We start from the raw sequence: 22,613 nt of genomic DNA, 5'->3' as shown, positions 1-22,613 counted from the left end.
TTTTGGATCATAAGCTATCAGAACTGTTGCAAGTTGGCACACTTAGGTAAGGGCTGTAGGCAAACAGTTTAAAGGGAACTAGGTGGATGATTAAAAATAATGTACAATCCAAGTGCTCATAAACACAAGGATAAATAAAACGTGGTATATTTATACAATGGAATATCACTCAGCTATAAAAAGGAATACAATCTGATACATGCTACAACATAGATGAATCTTGAAAACATTACTCTTAAGTGAAATAAACCAGACCAAAAAAAAAAAAAAAAGGACAAATATCCCATGATTCCACTTATTTGAGGTACTCAGAACAGGCAAATTCATAGAGATAGAAAGCAAAACAAAGATGACCTGAGCAGACGGGGGAATGGAGAGTTACTGCTTAACAGGTACCATAGACCCTGTTTGGGATGATGCAAAAGTCTTGGAAATAAAAAGTGGTCGGGTCATATACATTATGAATATACTTAATGCTGATGAGACGTGTTCTCAAAATGGCTCAAATCGTACTTTTATGTTATGTATATTTTACCACGATAAATATCACGAAAAGCACTTGGCACTGTCTTTTGTACACTGCAGACCTGCCATGAATGACTGCAGCCTGAAGAAAATGTGTCCCTTCTGTTTCATATCATTTTTCACCTTTGCAGCAGAGTCTGGAATTCTGTCATTTCAGGCACAGAGTTCCAGAGGAGAAAGATCTAGAAAATTCTTAGTATAACAGCAACTATAACAAGAATGCTGATGTTGGAAAGGATTTTCCTACTCTCCCCTAGCAGTTCCCAGGCTGTAAAAGTTGTTCTGAACTTGCTTTGGTTGGTCTCTTGGTTCTCTGCTTCTTGCGTATGTTCACATGGCTTTATTTTGCTTGACATTATCCCCTCCTTGCCCTAAGAACAACTTTCTCCACCCCATTTCTTTTTACTTCTCCCTCTCAAGCAACATAAAATGATGAAAATTTAATGTATCTCTCTATATTATGCTCCTGAATTTAAATAGTAGAGCATACCATTTTATACTTTTTTTTTTCAAAACTACAAATTAAATTGTTTTCTACTTCCATATGATTGACTTGATTTTTTCTGTGGGTCAGCTGTTTCCTCATGAAAATAAAGGGCACCTACTACATTTGAAAGCCATGCTGTCAAACTTGGAAGTAACTAGCTATGAGAGGCTATTAAAATTTTTTTAAGTTAGTTATTAAAGATCTCGCTTTTTTTTTAATGTAAGCATTTATCACTACTAACTTCTCTCTTAGAACTGCTTTTGCTGCATCTGATACATTTTGGGATATTGCATTTCCTCCTTACCATAATAAAGAAAATAATCAGGCATAATAATCTTTTATTTTCCATGGCATTTCCCAGGCAAAGATACTACAGTGGGTTTCCATTTCCTTCTCCAGAGGCTATTTAATTTTATTACAACTAATTACAATAGAAGTCAGTTCATCAGTTACATCAGCCATATTGGCTGGTGGTTACCATACTGAACAGCACAGATATGGAAGCTTTCCTTCATCGCAGAAGTTCTTTGAGTACCAGTTTCAAAGAGCAGAATAAAATGGAGAAGAAACAACTATATTGTTAGGCTTGACTATGTCATAGCGAGCCACAATGGGGTTGCAACCCAACTCTACTAACAAAGTGGTAGAGTCCAACTTAAATCCTGTTTTTTTGTAGAGAAGGTGGAGTAGTTGCCATGTTTCATTTCCCACTGAAGTAAAATTTCATTATAAGGTAAAAATAAGGTTAAAAAAAGCCACACACCACACAGTTTGGCAATTTCAGGGCAATCCAAGTACAACAGGTGTTTCTTTGTAGGCTGTAGAACTTCTAATGAGCACATTCTAGACACAGATTGAGTTTGCCTTTATTTTATGACATAAATAAGCCCTAACACAGTACTGAACACAATTTATCATTTGACCAAATATTTTCTAACCTGACTTCCTATCTAGGCTGTAAAGTTTTAATAAAAATTTAATTTGTAAAAAGTCGTTATTCTGTGAATTTAGGTAACCAACAAGCCCCTGTAACTGTTGCTCCTTCAGAGCAGCACTGAAGAAGCACCTCCCTGTACACCCCACATCTCTTGACACCCTCAAAAAAAAAAACAACTGCAGCCAGTTTAACAAGAAGGATCCTCTTAAGTGTCATGGTACATATCTGGTTCATAGTAGGACTCTGATAAATGTTTCCTGAATGTCAGATGAAATTTTCATTGCTTTCAGAGTGCTGAATGAGGACGCATCTTTTTGTGTGAGTCAATTATATTTAAGTCTTTTCCACTGACATTAGGAAAAAAACAAAGTACACGGCAGAAATGCAATTCTAAAGTAATGTTCATAGAGTTCATGTAACTATGGAAAGTGGCCATCTTTGGATAGTAGAATTAAGGTCCACTTATCTCGTGAGACTTCTTGTACTCCAGACTTGTTACAATGAACATCTATTATTTGTGCAATAAGAGAAAAAAGTTGTAACTTACAGTTTCCATAGCTCTAGATACTAGATTTACAAATAAGAATTATTTTAGCAATTGACAAGTATTCTGGTAATGGACAATGTTTTTTAAATGAGATCACCAAAGGGCCATCGATGAGAGAAGATAGCACTGAAATTACTGCAAAAATCTTACGATACTGAATATTTGAAATTTTCCTTTAAGTTGGGCCAATATACTCATTTTTCATTTGAAAGGCAATTGTGGCATTTGTTTTCAACAAAATTGCTTTAGTTGACTCTCTTGAGTATACTAACAAATAACTCACAAATAAGATTGCAGACATAATACTTAAAATCTTTTATATAAACCAATCAGATTTTAAAATGGGATACAATTTTTAAAATGTGATACACCTGGAAAAGATTTTAAGTTGGTGAGATTCAAACAGGCTACATATGTACCTCTCATTACATATCAACACTGTTGAGAAAAGGTGACGTTGGAAAGCTTGTATGTCATGGATATGAATTCTGTTATTTACTAAGCTTATTACTCCAGTCCTCAGAGAGGCCAAGAGTTAACCTAGGCACTATACTTGGAATGGAAGCATTCTCTGGAGAAAGTTGAGAAGTATATCTACTAAACTTTATGGCCACTAGATTATATTAGTGTTTAACTTAATTCTTTCTAAAGTTCAGATCCCATTAAAAGTGAAAGCTATCCACCGACTAGGAAAGTAAAAAATGCCTACCAGGACATTTCAGTTTAATGAAGTTTGATTTACCTTTAAGTACCGTTCTCAAATCATAACCTATGTTATTCAAATTTAAAAGTAAAACCTATATTTAAAACGTGTTTTTCTTATATGCCCACAGTACCTATTACATAATATATAATCAATAAATACTTACTGGATTTATGCAGTTCAATTTACCCAACTGGCCCACCAATCACAATAAATGTAGAATAAAGTTATCTACACTTTCCGCTTCATACATTTTTAAAAATTAAAATTATTTTATTCCTAAAAATGATGACTCTCCCTCAGGAAGACAAATCTTAAAATACTCCAAATTTTTATAGTCTGACCACAACAAGTGTTGAAGAGAATATGGATTAACAAGGGGATTTATGCCATGTTCATGGGATATAAATCATTGCAATGACTTTGAAAAACTTGGAGTTCTTAAAAAAAACTGAAGGTGAAGGTGAAGTCGCTCAGTCGTGTCCGACTCTGCGACCCCACAGACTGTAGCCAACCAGGCTCTTCCATCCATGGGATTTTCCAGGCAAGAGTACTGGAGTGGGTTGCCATTTCCTTCTCCAAAAACTAAACATTCACAAAAAACTAACGCCCCTCTAGACCAACAGTGTTATGACCATGGAGGGGTAGATTAAAAATTAAACTCCCAGCCTTACCTCAGACCCTGGGAATTTACAGCTCTGGGGGTGGTGTGTGCTCTGTGGCCCAGGGTTCGACTCTGTGCAACCCATGGATTAAAACCTGCCAGGCTCCTCTGTCCATGGAACTTTCCAGGCAAGAATACTGGAGTGGGTTGCCATTTCCTCCTCCAGAGGATCTTCCCAACCCAGGAATGAAACCTGCATCTCTTGAGTCTCCTATATTAGCAGGCATATTGTTTACCGCTGAGCCACCTGGAAAGCCCCTGGGGGTGGGGCCTAGCAATAGTCGATCAATTTCTCCAGATGATTCCAATGCATGCTGAAGTGTGCAAACCATCCCCCTAGAAAGACGCTTGCACATGTGCACCAGGCCATGCCAGACTATTCATAGCAGGACTATCAATTTCACAACAAAGTATAAAGGAAATAAACACCCCAACTGTCCACTGACAGGAAAATGGGTAAATTGTGATAGTATTTGTGTATAATTTGCATAATTATTATAAAGGAGTGAAAATGACTAAACTATCACTATGTGGGACAATATGGATGAAATCTTAGAAATGTATTCAATGAAGAACTCAAGTCCAGAAAGCAAGTTTCTTATTATTTTGATTTCAATATGCAGAAGCTTTACATAGAGTTTTCACCTTTCTTCAACTTAATACAACAAATTCAACTCTGGACACTTACTAACAACATATTTCTGACTTAATTCTAAAGCCAGATTTAAACAGGTCCTGGGCCAAGATTGTAAACATCGGTACAGAATTAAGATTTATTTCACATCCCACTATGGCTGCAGTGCCTGGCATGGTACTTCATATGACAGTACTCAGGCACTGCTGATTTAATGAATGAGTAAGGTATACAAAAAGCCTGGTTGAATATTCTGAAGTAAGAAAAAGCAATTTAAGTCCACAACGCTCAGAAACATGGAACTGACATCAAGTAGATCAGAAGCCACTCAACTGCATCCTCATTTTAAATTCCTTGATGCCAACTGTTACAGACAACAGTAAGAGAAGAGAAATTCTGAGGCATGTGGAGAAAGGATGAAAGATTCAAACCTGACTCTGGCAGCAACTTAAAAAAATGAAAATTTAAAGAGTTCAATTTTTTAGAAATATGGTCTTCAAGTTCCTTTGACTAGTCACCCATCCATGAAACACTTGGGGGATATACTCAAACATCCATGTATTCATTTACTTATTTATAAAGTATACACCACTGTCAGGAAAAATATAATTTCCCAAATGAGAAAAGGACTTTTATTGACTTAAGACAATGAGTCAACCAGTAAAAATCCCTTAAATATATATCATTAAATTTAGTGAACTCCTGCCAAATATAAGATTGACTTTAAACATTAAAAGAAAAAAGTCTAAAGCGATCTTTGTGTGCTGGAAAATATTTTTAAGTATCTTGCTAATTGGGATGATCTCATCCTATCATTGGCTACTATTTCAAAGAATATACATTCAGGGAGCAGCTAACCAGCTGACCCACTCAAGGGACTAAAAGCACCTGTGTGCAATCTGTGTCCTTCCGGATTGGCAAAATCAAGTCTTGATGTAATTTTGTATCTTTAAGTAAAAAAACAAAACAAAACCTAAAAGGTGTACTATTTCTTCTTAAAGTACTGGATCCTCTTGCACGCCCTGTGAGGTAGACAATCTCACTTGGGAAAGCATCACTTTAAAGAAGGCACAACGCACCGCTCCCCCCAACCTGTCTTCAACATCAAAACATTCAATAGTTATACTTCTGTTTACTCAACATACACAAAAGTCAAAAGTTGTGGTGAGCATATGTTGTCTTCTCCAGTGACCAAAAAATGCAGAGTTGGATACAACTCTGCCTTTCCAACCCCAAGCTTCACCACCCAGTGTTGGCAACTGCTCAACACGCTTTAAAGGAGGGAAACTTATGTGGGAAAAAAACAGGCATTACTCTTAGGGCCAGGTAACAAAAACAGAAGCTAGATAAGTAAGGAGATAATGAAAGTGACACAGATATTCCAACTGGTGGACAAGAGACCAAACTGTTTATCTTGCAATAGTGCTCTTTCAGTTTCATGAAAATCATGTCGAGATCATGCCAACCCTGGCTAAGTACAGTCACTTTATCTATACAAAAATGCAGGCTGTTATGTATTATTCTGCTCTCTTTGGTCAAATAAGAGTAATTTTTTAAAATCAGTAGTAGTATTTTTTTTTAATCAATTTAAGGGGAGGGGAGGAAACACTGAAAACTTTGGCACAGAATATGTTTTTCAGTTAAGCAATAAAGATTATCATGTGACTTTTTAATTTTTTTGGTTGATTCACACTGTCTGTGGGATCTTAATTCCCTGATCAGGGATTGAACCTGCACCCTCAGCTGTGAAAGCCTGGAATCCTATAACCACTGGACCACCAGGGAAGCCCCTGACTTATTTTCAATATTGAATCATATTAGTCTTTTCCAATTTGGGTTTTTATAACGTTTGCAACAAACATTTAACTATTTGAGAAGTTTTTTTCCAATTTTCTGAGATTCTCTAGAAAAATATTTAAGTAAACTAATATTTAAATCCAAAAAGCTAACCTAGTCAAAAGTATGTTTAAAAAAAAAGCCACCTTAATAAAAATATGGCAAGATTAAGCCAGCCAATATTTGACTAGAATAAATTCAGTAGTTTCAGAAGTAGTTAAAAATTTATGGCTGGGTCTAAACATCTTGTCTTCCATGAAATAACAAAGCAGAGATGTTGAAGAAAAGGGTCAGTCCCAGGCCTGTTTTTGAGAACGAACTACAATTGTAACTTTGGATATACTAAATCTTTCTTCCAGTAACAACATATGTTTTGGGTTATGAGTAGTAGTTATCAACAGACAAAACAGGTACAGAAAAATTAATAGTCAGAAATAAAGTGAATGTTGTGAAGAATTTATGAAAACTCAATTACTTGAATTTATGCTACTTCTTTTTTAATGAGTATTAAATCTCGAAAACCAGAAGAACACGATAATTGCAGTCAAAAAACTACACTGTGGTTCAAATCTTTAGAGCACTTTCACTCAAAACTGCAGAGTAGTTGGAAAGCCATTTTTTTATACCGTGGCACAATTGCGCTATTTAAAAATTTAGTGTGTGCAAAAGATTCGGAAAACATGCTGGCAGATAAGACAGGGAGCCCAATCTACCTTCAACTCCGACTCTAATGCTTAGTAATTTCTAGATGTCATCCAGCCACACCATAAATGTCTGCCTTGAACGGTCAAATTTTCCAAAGACGCCGAACAACTTTCATGGGTGGGGCAAGGGGCTGAGAAGGAACAGGATACATTTTGGCTTGCTCCAGCGATGGAAAAATATTCAGCACCACACCCTCAACAAAGGCCTAACACAGCAAAAAGTAATGTCCAATCCATCCACTTCGGTCTATTGTCCCAGTCCTCTAAGAAACTAAAATAGTACGAAATATTAATAAAGCGAGTACAGAAGTTTTGGCGGCGGTGGTGCTGTGGGCTCCTAAAAGTGTGTGTGTGTGGGTGGGGGGTAACCATCAAGAAAATGTCAGTATTATTTCATCCCTCTATTCGACTTAGGTTGAGAGAACATTTTACTTAGCCACGGATAGAAAGTTTTAATTGTTTTCACCTGATCACCCTTAAAAGCTTTAGTTGTTAACCAGCACTTTCTGGAGCGGACCATTACTCAGCACGAAGGTGGGAACCAGAGCCTTCTGCAGCCAGGGGCGGGGGGCGGCGGGGTCTTGGCGGAGGTGGGAAGCGGAATTTGAGCATCAGGTGACAGCGACCGTGCCCACGCCCTCCGAGTCCTCGGTACTCCAGGACCCACACCTAGGCTTGAGAACGACTGAGCACAAACTGACCTGCGCCGGTCCCCAGAGCAGCCGGGGAGTCCAAGGGCAGGCGCGGGCTAGGGATCCCGGGGCTGGGGAGGAGGCCTCTGGGACCCAAGGTCGGCCTCCTCCCGGACGCCCCGCGCCCCGGCGCACGCCCACCTCCCCGCTTCCAGTGCCTCTCCCCAACTTCAGCCCTCTGCCCCGCGAGCCCGCTCCGCACTCCGCTGCCCGCGCCCCCCGCAGCGCGGCCCCCTCGCCTCCTCCCGACCCCCTTACCTTTCCATTTTTGGGGCTGCCGTTAAGGAACAGGGTCACCCGCCTCATCGCGTTGCCCCCGCCGGATCCTGAGTGAGTCGCCACCCTCCCACCTGTCTCTCCTCCCACCTTCTTCTTCTCCCGCCCTTCCCCTCCCTCCACCCACTCGGACCCTCCTCCCTTCGCCACCTTCCTTCCTTCACTGACACACACACACACACACAAGCACGCACACTCCGTCCCACACCCCAAGGTTGGCCGGTCCTCCTTCCCACCCCGCCCCTGGGCTCTTCAGTCAGTCTGGGGCCCTTCCCCCACCTCTCCCAGACTGACTCTAAGCTCCGCCAATCATCCGGCGGCGCAGGGCAGCACTCAACCAATCATCCGCCGGCACTGGGTGGGCTCTTACTAACCCAGCCCAGGTGGAAGGAGGGAAGAGAGGCTGCGGTCTAGCCGACAGGGAAGGATTATCAGCCAATCAGAGCTCAACCTGGAGCCGAACGGCGGCTCAAAGCATTACTGAGCAGGCGCAAAGCCAACACCAGGTAGAGAGAATCTGCATACGAAGGCGGGGCTTGAGAGAAGGAGGTGGAGCGCTGGAAGTGATCCATAACCAGTCAGAGCCTCCCAACTTTAACACCTCCCCCTCGCCCAACCCACAGAGGAAACGGCTGAGCCTGGGGCTCGCTGATTGGGTAAGAGCCGGTCCGCTTTTCTGCCCTGATTGGTCCAAGGATTCTTTTCGAAGTTTGCAGCATCCAATCGAAAGGCGGGACGGAGCTAAAAAAACTAACCGAAGGGATCTTCCGCGAGGCTCTCACAGAAAGTAGTCCCTGCGGACAGAGGCCAACAGCTGGTCTCTTTGGTCAGTGTGTTACCGGCAGCTAGTGGTGGTGTCTCTTCGAGCCCACGAAGCCATTCTTGTTCCTGGGACGACGATGTAGAGGCCTGGTAGGGTTCGGGGTGCGCGCGCACACGTGCAGGTGGCGGCGGCGTAGAGATTCTCAAAGTAACGCCGGAACGCCGAGGAGGCGGGGCCGGCAATTTGAATCGGGTGGCGGTCCGAGCCCTCGCGGAAGGAAGGCTGTAAGGGACTCCGGCCGCAGGTTGGGGTGTTGGCGGCGGGGGATCTGGGAGTCCCCAGCGGATGGCTTGGCGGCCGATAGTTGTTTTCTCGAGCGAATGCTTCAGGACCAAAGAGCCGAGATCCAGAAGGCACGGCAGTCCCAATATTCATCGGAGTAGCGTTCGAAATAAACCCTACGGAAGGTAAGGCAGGTGATCTGGTTGGCATTTCAGAGACTAGTGCAGATTCAGGGCTTCCCTGGTAGCTCAGACGGTAAAGAATCCGCCTGCAATGCGGAAGACCTGGGTTGGGAAGATCCCCGGGAGAAGGGAATGGCAACCCACTCCAGTATTCTTGCCTGGATAGTCCCATGGACAGAGGAGCCTGGCTGTCTACAGTCCACGGGGTCACAGAGTCGTACACGACTAAGCGCAGCACCGTGCCGCAGAGCTGTTTCTTCGGGGTGTTTTCTCAGCAGTGTGTTCCACTGGATCTCCTGCGTGCTTTTTAATATGCAAACTCCTGAGGTCTGGGCAGACCTCCTGAATTAGAATTTTGGGGAGTCTGCAAAAGGTGCGTCTCTAACAGAGCGCCCAGATGAGTCCGATGTTCCCTAAGGTTGAAAATCCTTGGCTTATGGGGTGTGCTTCGTTTCACCCCGAAGAGCAGTCTCCTCCACTCCTCTTTAATTTGAGGTTCTAAAGTAGTCTTTTGACACCTGTTTTCGTGCCAGTGTAGATTGTGTTGGGCTTCCCTGGTAAAGAATCCGCCTGTCAGCGTAGGAGCTGTCTGGTTCAGTTCCTGGGTCGGGAAGATCCCCTGGAGAAGGAAATGGCAACCCACTCCAGTATTCTTGCCTGGGATATCCCATGGAAAGAGGAGCCTGGCCGGCTACAGTCCATGGGAACACAAAAGAGTTGAATAGGACTTGGCGACTAAACAGCAACAACATGAATTGTATTAGAATTCAGTCTTGAAAGAGGATCTCAATCAAATCACATTAATCTTTGAGGTGGGTTATTTTTCTTTTTTCTCCTCTCTCTCTTTAGATGGATACTTGTTCACAAGACAGCGAGCCCCTTCAAACCAAGGAGTCTTCTATTAATAACAATGGTATGTAGAGACCTGTTGTCTCTTTGTGAAATTTAAGGTTTAAATATTTACCTTCTAATGATGCTTAACTTCTACTACATGTTGTCTGTTTCAGGAAACACCCCTTTCATTTTGGGAAATGGGAAGCTTGTAACTCCCCACAAGCAGGGAGCTGAAATGACTCCTAATGATTGCACACCAGAGACTTTTAAATCTCCTTTGAACTTTTCCACAGAAACTGTGGAGCAATTGGGAATTACACCTGAAAGCTTTGTAAATAACTCTTCAGGTAAGAACTGTTGTCCCTTTGTTGCAGTGCTTTTAAAAGTTTAAAAATTAAACTCAGTACTGTTCACCTACCCCATCTATTTTAGTATGTTATGTATCTAAATTGATTGGCTCTCAAACTTACTAGATCAGGGTCCCAGGGCACCAAAATGATGTTGTTCCTGAGTCACAGCTATGCACCATATTTATTTATTTATTTATTTATTCCATTTATTTTTATTAGTTGGAGGCTAATTACTTTACATCATTACAGTAGTTTTTGTCATACATTGAAATGAATTAGCCATGGATTTACATGTATTCCCCATCCCGGTCCCCCCTCCCACCTCCCTCTCCACCCGATCCCTCTGGGTCTTCCCAGTGCACCAGGCCCGAGCACTTGTCTCATGCACCCAACCTGGGCTGGTGATCTGTTTCACCCTAGATAATATACATGTTTCAATGCTGTTCTCTTGAAACATCCCACCCTCGCCTTCTCCCAGAGTCCACAAGTCTGTTCTATACATCTGAGTCTCTTTTTCTGTTTTGCATATAGGGTTATCGTTACCATCTTTCTAAAGTCCATATATATGTGTTAGTATACTGTAATGGTCTTTATCTTTATGGCTTACTTCACTCTGTATAATGGGCTCCAATTTCATCCATCTCATTAGAACTGATTCAAATGAATTCTTTTTAATGGCTGAGTAATATTCCATGGTGTATATGTACCACAGCTTCCTCATCCACTCGTCTGCTGATGGGCATCTAGGTTGCTTCCATGTCCTGGCTATTGTAAACAGTGCTGCGATGAACATTGGGGTGCACGTGTCTCTTTCAGATCTGGTTTCCTTGGTGTGTATGCCCAGAAGTGGGATTGCTGGGTCATATGGCAGTTCTATTTCCAGCTTTTTAAGAAATCTGCACACTGTTTTCCATAGTGGCTGTACTAATTTGCATTCCCACCAACAGTGTAAGAGGGTTCCCTTTTCTCCACACCCTCTCCAGCATTTATTGCTTGTAGACTTTTGGATAGCAGCCATCCTGACTGGCGTATAATGGTACCTCATTGTGGTTTTGATTTGCATTTCTCTGATAATGAGTGATGTTGAGCATCTTTTCATGTGTTTGTTAGCCATCTGTATGTCTTCCTTGGAGAAATGTCTGTTGAGTTCTTTGGCCCATTTTTGTTTGTTTTTTTTTTTTTTTCCCATTTATTTTTATTAGTTGGAGGCTAATTACTTTACAGCATTGCAGTGGTTTTTGTCATACATTGAATTAGCCATGGATTTACATGTATTCCCCATCCCGGTCCCCCCTCCCACCTCCCTCTCCACCCCATCCCTCTGGGTCCTCCCAGTGCACCAGGCCTGAGCACTTGTCTCATGCATCCAACCTGGGCTGGTGATCTGTTTCACCCTAGATATATATGTTTCGATGCTGTTCTCTTGAAACATCCCACCCCCGGGTTCTCCCATAGAGTCCACAAGTCTGTTCTATACATCTGAGTCTCTTTTTCTTTTTTTGCATATAGGGTTATCGTTACCATCTTTCTAAATTCCATATATATGTGTTAGTATACTGTAATGGTCTTTATCTTTCTGGCTTACTTCGCTCTGTATAATGGGCTCCAGTTTCACCCACCTCATTAGAACTGATTCAAATGAATTCTTTTTAACGGCTGAGTAATATTCCATGGTGTATATGTACCACAGCTTCCTCATCCATTCATCTGCTGATGGGCATCTAGGTTGCTTCCATGTCCTGGCAATTATAAACAGTGCTGCGATGAACATTGGGGTGCACGTGTCTCTTTCAGATCTGGTTTCCTTGGTGTATATGCCTAGAAGTGTTATTGCTGGGTCATATGGCAGTTCTATTTCCAGTTTTTTAAGAAATCTCCACACTGTTTTCCATAGCGGCTGTACTAGTTTGCATTCCTACCAACAGTGTAAGAGGGTTCCCTTTTCTCCACACCCTCTCCAGCATTTATTGCTTGTAGACTTTTGGATAGCAGCCATCCTGACTGGCGTGTAATGGTACCTCATTGTGGTTTTGATTTGCATTTCTCTGATAATGAGTGATGTTGAGCATCTTTTCATATGTTTTTTTGGCCCATTTTTGGATTGGGTCATTTATTTTTCTGGAGTTGAGCTGGAGGAGTTGCTTGTATATTTTTGAGATTAATCCTTTGTCTGTTGCTTCGTTTGCTATTATTTTCTCCCAATCTGAGGGCTGTCTTTTCACCTTGCTTATAGTTTCCTTTGTTGTATGCACCATATTTAAACTGGAGAAGGATATGTGTCCAAATTGCTCTTTGACCCAACACATGGAATACAGGATGGTGTATGCCCTAAATACTAATACATTTGACAGTCATGTATAGCAAAAATGAGAGAAAGTTGAAGGGCATCTAAGAAAATAAGAAATTTAAAGAGTAGAGTATGCCTTTTCAAACTTACAAACAGAAAATTGACCCGGGCTAATCTCCCTTACAGAGTAGAAATAAAATTCACTTTTGAAGTCTGTTTTCGCTGGAGAAGAAAGAAATAATAGGAGTGGAATTAGAACAGCATTTAGACCTGGAGGAAAATGTGTAGAAAGCCAAAGGGCACTAACTTAATAACACATGATGGAGACAAGACCGTGGTGGCAAACCAGCCTGTGCTCCCTTCCCAAGAACATCCCACTTGGCACCTCTCTGGTGGTCCAGTGGTCAAGACTCCAAGCTCCCAATGCAGGGGGCCAGAGTTGGACCTCTGGTCTGGAAACTGGACCCTGAATGCCACAACTTTAAAAAAAAAAAAAAAGAACATGTTTAGACCTTTAGAAAGCTCGACTTATTTTGTGTGTTTAGGTGTGCAGCTGGAATTCAGGGTAATGTGCTGAAGGTAGACAAATATCAAGGAGAAACAAATCGTCTTGAGATAGCAGAACTTGAAAGTATAGGCCAAAGGGGAGAGCATCCTTGGAGATTAGACTAATTCAGAAAAAGGGAAATTCTTAGTCCAAAGCAAGCCATTACCAATCCTGTGCAGGAAATATGAAACAAAATATGAGACGTGTTAATTCAAATGTGTTACACAACTATTGATAAACGCTTTCTATATTCTGGGCACAGCTCCAGGGCATGGAATAAATCAGTAGTCAAAACAAAGGTCCCTACCCAAAAACTGATGATGTGTGAACAGTCTTCCTTACAGTTTTCCATTTAGATTTCTGTACCACTTTTTTCCCATGTTCTCTCTCAGGCTAGTGGGTCATGGGGGTGTTCAGGGCAGGATTACTGATGATTGCCCTTTGTTTTGTTCCAACTTAAAAGAGAGTTTTCATTACAGGAAAGTCATCACTCTACCTTAAAAAATCCAGACGGCGCTCTACAGTTGGTCTTCGGGGCCTTCCTGAAACAAATCATCTAATTCGTTTTGTTGCTGAGCAGCGGAGTTTAACAAATGCTTCTTTGACCCAGACTTCCCCTTTTCAGGTATGGTGTTCTTCTAAGTTCCATCATGAATTCTTCTAGGAGGATGTTTTGCTTGTTTAGAAGGCTTTTGTACAGTGTTGGAACTCTGCAGTGCACCTCATCTGTTTTGAATCTGGAGAAAGAACATCTTCTTTGTGTCTTACAGAGATTTTGACCTTAGCAGAAATGTTGATGTTGAGCATGCGTCTAGTAAGAGTTATGAGATGCTGTATGGAAACGGTGTTCTGGAAGTGCTTTCTGTTTTATTTTGCAAATTGTTGTCTAGTTCCTCTCTGTCTTTGTGTAATGAGGTGAGGCAGTGTTTTTCCAACCTTCTTTTAATGTTTTGTCTATAAGTATCTAATAATAACTGCTATGCATTGGTGTGTAGGAACAGGAGTCGTGCCCCGCCCTCTCAATAAAATATATTTGGGATAACTTTGTGGAAAGGAGCTAAGTATTTGTCTGTTGATGGGAAAGTATTTAGATGATTTTGCCAATTTTTACCAGACTAATAAATGCTTCTAAAAAGTCAAATAGTAGAAGACTTGTGGTGAAAGACAGTCCCTGACTTATCCTTCTTTGGCTCTTTTGGTCTTGACTTTCCTATTTTATTTATTTATTTTTAAAAAAATTTTTTTATTTTTTTTTCCCAATTATTTTTATTAGTTGGAGACTAATTACTTTACAATATTGTAGTGGTTTTTGCCATACATTGACATGAATCAGCCATGGATTTACATGTGTTCCCCATCCTGAACCCCCCTCCCACCTCCCTCTCCATCCCATCCCTCTGGGTCATCCCAGTGTACCAGCCCCGAGCACTTGTCTCATGCATCCAACCTGGACTGGCGATCTGTTTCACACTTGATAATATTACATGTTTCGATGCTGTTCTCTCATATCATCCCACCCTCGCCTTCTCCCATAGAGTCCAAAAGTCTGTTCTATACATCTGTGTCTCGTTTTCTGTCTTGCATATAGGGTTATCGTTACCATCTTTCTAAATTCCACATATATGCGTTCAGTTCAGTTCAGTCGCTCAGTCGTTTCCGACTCTTTGTGACCCCATGAATCGCAGCAGGCCAGGCTTCCCTGTCCATCACAGACTCCCAGAGTTTACTCAAACTCATGCCCATCGAGTCGGTGATGCCATCCAGCCATCTCATCCTCTGTCGTCCCCTTCTCCTCCTGCCCCCTATCCCTCCCAGCATCAGGGTCTTTTCGAATGATCACTCTTCGCGTGAGGTGGCCAGAGTATTGGAGTTTCAGCTTCAGCATCAGTCCTTCCAATGAACACCCAGGACTGATCTCCTTCAGGATGGACTGGTTGGATCTCCTTGCAGTTTAATATACTGTATTGGTGTTTTTTTTCTTGCTTACTTCACTCTGTATAATGGGCTCCAGTTTCATCCACCTCATCAGAACTGATTCAAATGAATTCTTTTTGATGGCTGAGTAATATTCCATGGTGTATATGTACCACAGCTTTCTTATCCATTCGTCTGCTGATGGGCATCTAGGTTGCTTCCATGTCCTGGCAATTATAAACAGTGCTGCGATGAACATTGGGGTACATGTGTCTCTTTCAGATCTGGTTTCCTCGGTGTATATGCCCAGGAGTGGGATTGCTGGGTCATATGGCAGTTCTATTTCCAGTTTTTTAAGGAATCTCCACACTGTTCTCCATAGTGGCTGTACTAATTTGCATTCCCACCAACAGTGTAAGAGGGTTCCCTTTTCTCCACACCCTCTCCAGCATTTATTGCTTGTAGACTTTTGGATAGCAGCCATTCTGACTGGTGTGTAATGGTACCTCATTGAGGTTTTGATTTGCATTTCTCTGATAATGAGTGATGTTGAGCATCTTTTCATGTGTTTGTTAGCCATCTATATGTCTTCTTTGGAGAAATGTCTATTTAGATCTTTGGTCCATTTTTTGATTGGGTCATTTTTCTGGAGTTGAGCTGGCGGAGTTGCTTGTATATTTTTGAGATTAATCCTTTTTGACCTTCCTATTTTAAAAGGTACTTTTATTGGCACTTCTGTATCTTTCAGTTTTAGACCCTGCGTAGATGGAAGGCTGTTGAGTGCACTGCAAGCCTTCTCAAAAATTATCTGCAGGTTCATGGGAATCTCTGAGTCCCATCCAAGAGGTCCATGAGGTCAAAAGTATGTTTTAAAACAGTACTAAGATGTTAATTTGCCCTTTTTTCACTCTATTGATGTTTACATTCATGGTGTAAAAGCTGATAGCACCAAGCAGTCATTTTACCTTCATCACTGTTTAGCATTCACAGGAAATAGTAAGTCCAGTTTCACTTAACTTCCTTGATGAAGCAATAAAAAAAAATCATCCATTTTAATTTTTCAACCCTGAAATATTATGTGTGATGAAATGGGAAGTGGACACCGCACACTTTCAAAGTACATGCCAAAGTGTGGTGGATGTTTCCAGAAAAATCGTGGATATGACTGTCGGCGCTATGAGTTGAACTAGCTATTATTTTCATGGAACATCATATTTATATGACAAACAGTCATGGTTAGCCAGACTTGGGAATGTGGCTGGCATTTTCTCAGAAATGAACAGTGAACTTGCCATTTCAAGAAAGACAGGTATTTCTTCCCAATGAAAAAAATGGAAGTTTTTGAGAGAGAAACAAAATTATGAAAAGCTTGTATTCACCACCACTCTGAACTTACTGGACAACTTCCCAGTGACTGCTTTTCTGATGGATCTGTGAGGCTATTAATGAATGTGATGTTTGGATATTGCATAATAAAATATGTCAGCATTTGGAAGATATGCACAGCTGAATGAACCAGTATTTTCTGCATGACAAGTGTTTGCAAAATATACCTTCAAGTTGCAGGATAAGCCCATGGATTCTAACATAACATAATATGAAAAATTCATTGACCTAACTTGAACTTTTGACTAACTTTTAACTAGTTTGAACTTCGTATCTGACATTGCAACTAACCTTTAAGAAATCCTTACTGAATTTTGTGGTGCATTAAAGAAAAATGTCCACAATTCTGAAAAAGTTTTTGAAATAGTCTTGAAAGATACAACCCACATGAATTGAGAGTCTTTGAAGTGCTCAGTCATTTTTTAGAGTGTGAAGACTCCTTGAGAACTGTGTTAGAGCAGACGGCAACATGGCTTGTGGGGTTGTATTGCTGGCATTTGGTTCTTGGGTTTATTTTTAGTTCGTTGTGACTTTTGGCAGATTAGTTGACTTCTGTGTCCCAGTTTCCTCATGTATAAAATGGGTTATAGTAGTAGCAAGAGTTTTATGAGGATGAATAAATTAATACATACGAAGCACTTACAGCCCTGCCTGGAACATGGTATTTGTTGTTGTTTTGGTTGTGCTGCACGCCATGTGAGATTTTAGTTCCCGAACCAGGGATCAAACCTGCAGCCACGACATTGGAAGCATGGAGTCTCAATCACTGGACCACCAGGCAAGTCCCTATGTTTTAGATTTGCTGTCATTGTTTTTATTTCTGTGAAAAATGAGGGTTTTGCTCTCTGACATCTCCTAACCATAACTGTTACAACACTTTCCCTTTCCTGCCAATACAACCAATTACAATGTTGGTTTAAATAAGGTTCTTGTTTGTATTATCGGTGGTGTGTGTGTGCGTGCGTGTGGACACAGTTGTGTCCAACTCTTTGCAACCCCTGGACTGTAGCCCGCCAGGCTCCTCTGTCCATGGGACTATATAGAAATCTGGGTTGGACCTATTTTCCCTCAAAATTTTGAAATTTTGAAAGCATTTTCTGTTGTATTTTAGCTTAGAGAATGAAAAAATCCTATTCATTCCTTCATTCATTCAACTTATCTTTGATTCCCTATCCTTTGTTTGGCCTTCTTTTTCATTCTGGAAGCTCCATTCCTGCTGTTTCAAAATATCATGATGGACTGTCTCTGACGGTGGACTGTTGACATTATAGTTTTTTCTTCGTTAGATCTCGGGTTCTCATTTACTACTTAATTGTTTTAGGTTCTGGCTCATGCTCAGATCTTTTCTTCAGATGCCGAATGATCCTTGACTCTGTTCACATTTAAAAGTGCGACACTTTCAAAACTGCTGGTGCTCAGTCTCAGAGTCTGATCAAACTCCAGGAGATTGTGAAGGACAGGGAAGCCTGGTGTGTGGTGGTGCAGGGGGCTGCCAAGTCAGAGACCGCTGAGCGACTGAACAGCAACAATCCTTAGGATTGGGAGTTTCATTTCTGTGATATTTTAAGCACTGTTGACATTTAGACAGGGGTTGCAGTGAATCTGGAGGTTGTTTTGGGTAGTGTGGACCTTTTAACAAATGCTTCTTCCAGTCCATGAACACAAAATACCTTTCCATTTATTTGTGCTTTTTTCAGTTCCTTTCATCAGTGTCTTAACAGTTTTCAAGATACAGATCTTTCACTTCCTTGGTTCAGTTTATTTCTTAGTATTCTTTTTGATACAGCTGTAAATGTTCTCTTAAATCTTCTTTCCTATAATTCTTTATTTGAGTGTGGAAACACAGCAGATTTCTGCATGATCATTTTGTATTCTGCAATTGTATTGAGTTTCTTTACTCCAGCAGTTTTTAGTGTGGTTGTGTTTGTACATTTGTCATCTGAAAATAGTGATTTTTCCCTTTCCTTCTTCGATGTCTTTTCTTTTCTTTTTTTTCCCTAGTTGCTGCTTTTTATTCTTTCAGTAGTAAGGCATTAGCTATTGACTTCCTACTGTGTTCAATGAAAAATTAGCCCTCTTTCTTTCTCAGCCCTTTCATCATAAATACAAATGCACTTCCCATCCTTTACAACTTCCCAGTAGATAGGTTACTTGAGTAATCAAATCATTATGTTACTGTGACCCTGTGTGTTATTTTCACCTGTTTTCCCTTCTACATTTGTCTTATCCAGCCTTTTCTTTTGAGTCATTTTCCTTTAGCACAAACAAATCTTTGTCCATCGCTTTAACTTTCCCTAGGGGCTTTCCTGGTGACACAGACAGTAAAGAATCTGCCTGCAATGCAGGAGACCCATGTTCAGTTCCTGGGTTAGGAAGATCCCCTAGAGGAGGAAATGGCAACCCGCTCCAGTATTCTTGCCTGGAGGATCCCATGGACAGAGGAGCCTGGTGGGCTGCAGTGCATGGGGCCATAAAGAGTCAGACATGACTGAGCGACTAGCACTTAACTTTCTCTAGACCCCCATGGCGTCCCATTTCCGTGCCTGTCCCTCACAGGAAACTCCTTGAACAGCTGTCCGTCCTGTCTCCCTCCTCTTCCATCATCTCCAGTGACTGTAGCCACTCCACCTGGGCTTCTGCATTGATCCTAACTGGCCCACACCTTGGCCAAGACCGTGATTAATTAAGTCTTACTTTGCATCTTAATCAACCTTGCCTCAACACTTGGCTGAACTCAGCTACTCCCTCCTTGAAGCACTTTGCTTGGCTCTTGGGGATACCAAACTCACCTCATTTTCTTCTTCTTATTGTCATCCCTTCCTCTGCTGACCTCCCTTTTTTCATTCTCCCCTCAAAAATGTTTCGCACCCCAGGCTCTCCTCTGCCCCCATTTTGTTGCTTTCCTTATGTAAACTAATCCTTTCCCGTGGCTTTGGACATTGTCTATAGACTTGTGACTCCAAACTGTCTAACGCTGGCCCAAAGTTCTGTAGCGCTCCATACTCAGACACCCTCTTGCCCATCCAGCATCTTCCCCTTGGTGTTTCAGTAAGCGCTTCGAGCATTACATGCTGCTGCTGCTGCCAAGTCGCTTCAGTCGTGTCCAACCCTGTGCGACCCCATAGACGGCAGCCCACCAGGCTCCGCCGCCCCTGGGATTCTCCAGGCAAGAGCACTGGAGTGGGTTGCCATTACATGGTCACAGCCAGACTCTAGGTTTCCATTCCCCGCCATTTCCCCATGTCAGCACACACCATCATCCAGTCGCTCAGGCCAACAACCTACCAGTCTTCCTCGGTTTCTTTCCTTTTAATCTCACATCCAGCCCAGCATTGCCTTTTCACTTCATTTCAGAAACCTCTCTGTAAGCTGTCGCGTCTCTCAGCTCGGCTGCCACAGCCCTTACGGGCTTTCTACCTGAATCACCAGCTGCTTCTTCCTAACTAGTGTCCTTATTTCTCACCTTCCCTGATCCATCCACCATCCCACAGAGCAGTCAGAGAGAGACGCTTCAAGTACGAGTAAGGGACGTCCTTGTCAGTCCCGTGGTTAAGACTCCGCCCTTCCAGTGCAAGGGGGCGAGGGTTCAATCCCTGGTCGGGGAACAAAGATTTCACATGCCGCAGAGTGCAACAACAAAAAATAATAAAAATGCTAAAGTATGAATCAGATCAGTCACTCAGCCTCTTAAAACCTTCCTGTGGATTCCTGTTATGCCTTCAATTAAACTCAAACCCCATCTCGAAGCCTTCATGCCCTCCCTGATCCGAGCCCTGCACACTCCATCCTCAGCTCCTTGTCTCCTGCCATTTTCTGGGCACCGTTGCTTTCTTTCTGCCACATCCTCTCTGCGTTCCAGGCCTCTTGTTCTGCCTTGTTCTTGCAGAATGCCTCCCTCTCTCCGTATCTTCCTTTCACTCATATTCATAGTGTTGGTCAGTGAGTCGTGTCCGACTCTCTGCGATCCCATAGACTGTAGCCCACCAGGCTCCTCTGTCCATGGGATTCTCCAAGCAAGAATACTGGAGTGGGTTGCCATTCCCTTCTGCAGGGGATCTTTCCGACCCAGGGTTTGAACCCAGGTCTCATGCATTGCAGGTGAATTCTTTAGTCTCCCACTTACTGTTTTCCTTTCAACTCAGATGTTACTTCACAGGGAGTGCCGTCCTGACTCAAGCAGAGCAGCACTACCAAATCACGCTCCTTTTTTAGTTTCTCAGTGACACCTCTTGTACTTGAAATTATATGAATCCGTTTTCAGAATTTTACTCTAGAATGTCTGTATTCTGAGCCTTCCAAATGATTTCTGGCACAGGGAAAGAATGTTGACCGAATGATATAATTCCTAAGACAGAAGTATCCAAAAAAGCAGTGTGTTTTTTAATGCTTCCTTTACTTTTCATATATGAACGTTGTTCTCTTTCTCCATCAGGAAATAGAGCAACAGTGATTTTGACTGGGGAAGCTTTAATTTGTTTAAAGCAGATTTCAAAATGGGCCAGACTCCTAGGAGACTAAACCTAACCCTCCCATGTTCAAATATAAGTTTACAAAAAAGGTACATTAAACATAAATTGTATGGCTTTAGGATAAACCCTTTCTTTCTCTGTATCTCAGATGAGAGTTGGCCACCAGCTTTTTATGAATGCTATGTGCTGTCTATGTCATAAAGGTTTACACTGTCAACCTGTTTGAATTTTAAATGTTCTATTATGTAACAAAGTTTGCTTTATGAATGTATTTAACTGGGAGTAAAATCAAGAGTGTAAGCAGATTCACCATCAAACATGGCTTCAGGATTTTAACAGGGTTTTCTCCATATGATATCTTAAAAGGAAGTAATTTTTTATTTTATTTTTGCTTGTTAGTGTAATTCCTTAAATTGCTGTAAGCTCCAAATCAGTGGAAATATGCTAGTCTAAATAATACAGGCGGGGGCGGTGGGTGGGGAGAAGTTCTAGATAGAGAACTTAATCAGTAACTTATTTTATGGGTAACAGAACTCTTAAATCACTTACGTTTATCTGGCACTTCTACCCCTGCTTCTTGTTGTTTAGTCGCTAAGTTGTGTCTCTTTTGAGACTTCATGAACTGTAGCCTGCCAGTCTGCTCTGTCCATGAGATTTCCAGGAAGGAATATTGGAGTGGGTTGCCATTTCCTTCTCCAGGGGATCGTCCCAGATCAGGGATTAAACCCGTGTCTCCTGCATTGTCTGGAGAAGGAAATGGCAGCCCGCTCCAATATTCTTGCCTAGGAAATCCCATGGAGAGGAGTCTGGTGGGCTATCGTTCATGGGATCACAAAGCATTGGACACGACTGGGCAACTAAACAGCTCCTGCATTGGCAGACGGGCTCTTTACCAGTGAGCCCCCAAGGGAAGCTCTCTACCCCCACCCCTGCTAGTAGCAATTTAATTTCATGATGCTTCAGCTATTAGCAGAGTTTCCAGAGAGCTCCATTTTTAACTATTTGGCTTTGTACTTTGAGTAAATGACTAGCTTTCACCTCTGAGGAAGTAAGCCCCCCCATGACATCAGAAAGATTTAGCTCAGGGTGGCCAAAGGAGAGAGGGCATGTGTAGAAGGGTATCCAAGCTACTGCAGAACATCTGTCTCTTATTCTGGCCCTTCGGGAGCTGGTGTGTATGGATGGAAATGAATGGAGACCAGCATGGGTGGAACTAGTTATGCTGAGACCTCCACTGACTCAGGGGCCAAGGCAGATCGCCAGATGTTATTTTTAGTAAAATGTGGTAAAAATTTCCAAATAGTTTCTTCTTGTCCCTTCTTGGTAGCTCTGTCTCTAGGATTTGTTGTTTTCTTGTAACCTTAATCTCCATTATAGTTTTTCTCTCTCTTTTATTATCAGGTAAACCCTTCACTAACTGTGTGGACACAACATTCTTAATACTGACTTTAATTTTTAGAATTTTTACTTTTTATATAATTTCTAAAGGTTATATTCCACTTATAGGTATTACAAAGTATTGGTTATATTCCCTGTGTTGTACAATATATCCTTGTAACCTCTCTTACATCCACGAGTTTGTGCCTCCCACTCG

General features: G+C 41.7%; 2 protein-coding genes across 4 annotated transcripts in view; one reads left to right on the top strand and one right to left on the bottom strand.

Moving 5' to 3' along the window:
- KCTD9 (potassium channel tetramerization domain containing 9) overlaps positions 1-8,098 on the bottom strand; it is an 81,302-nt gene extending 73,204 nt beyond the window's left edge. Inside the window, exon 1 of the mRNA XM_020911757.2 lies at positions 7,988-8,098. Within this exon, the coding sequence (XP_020767416.1) occupies positions 7,988-8,035 (48 nt within the window). The 5' untranslated portion in view covers positions 8,036-8,098. The remainder of the gene's footprint in view (positions 1-7,987) is intronic.
- Positions 8,099-8,595: 497 nt separating this feature from the next.
- Positions 8,596-22,613, top strand: part of CDCA2 (cell division cycle associated 2) — a 43,007-nt gene continuing 28,989 nt past the window's right edge. The window contains exons 1-4 of one of the 3 annotated variants that reach the window (XM_020911755.2): positions 8,596-9,235; positions 10,082-10,145; positions 10,240-10,413; positions 13,730-13,875. In XM_020911755.2, the coding sequence (XP_020767414.2) occupies positions 10,082-10,145; positions 10,240-10,413; positions 13,730-13,875 (384 nt within the window). In that variant the 5' untranslated portion in view covers positions 8,596-9,235. Of the gene's footprint in view, positions 9,236-10,081; positions 10,146-10,239; positions 10,414-13,729; positions 13,876-21,295; positions 21,387-22,613 lie in introns of those variants that run through there. The other 2 variants (XM_020911753.2, XM_070459646.1) reach the window with 2 other exon arrangements.

This window comes from Odocoileus virginianus, chromosome 31 (assembly GCF_023699985.2).
Source record: "Odocoileus virginianus isolate 20LAN1187 ecotype Illinois chromosome 31, Ovbor_1.2, whole genome shotgun sequence".
In the NCBI taxonomy this organism is placed as follows: Eukaryota; Metazoa; Chordata; class Mammalia; order Artiodactyla; family Cervidae; genus Odocoileus; species Odocoileus virginianus.
This window is presented reverse-complemented; position numbering and strand designations above follow the sequence as displayed.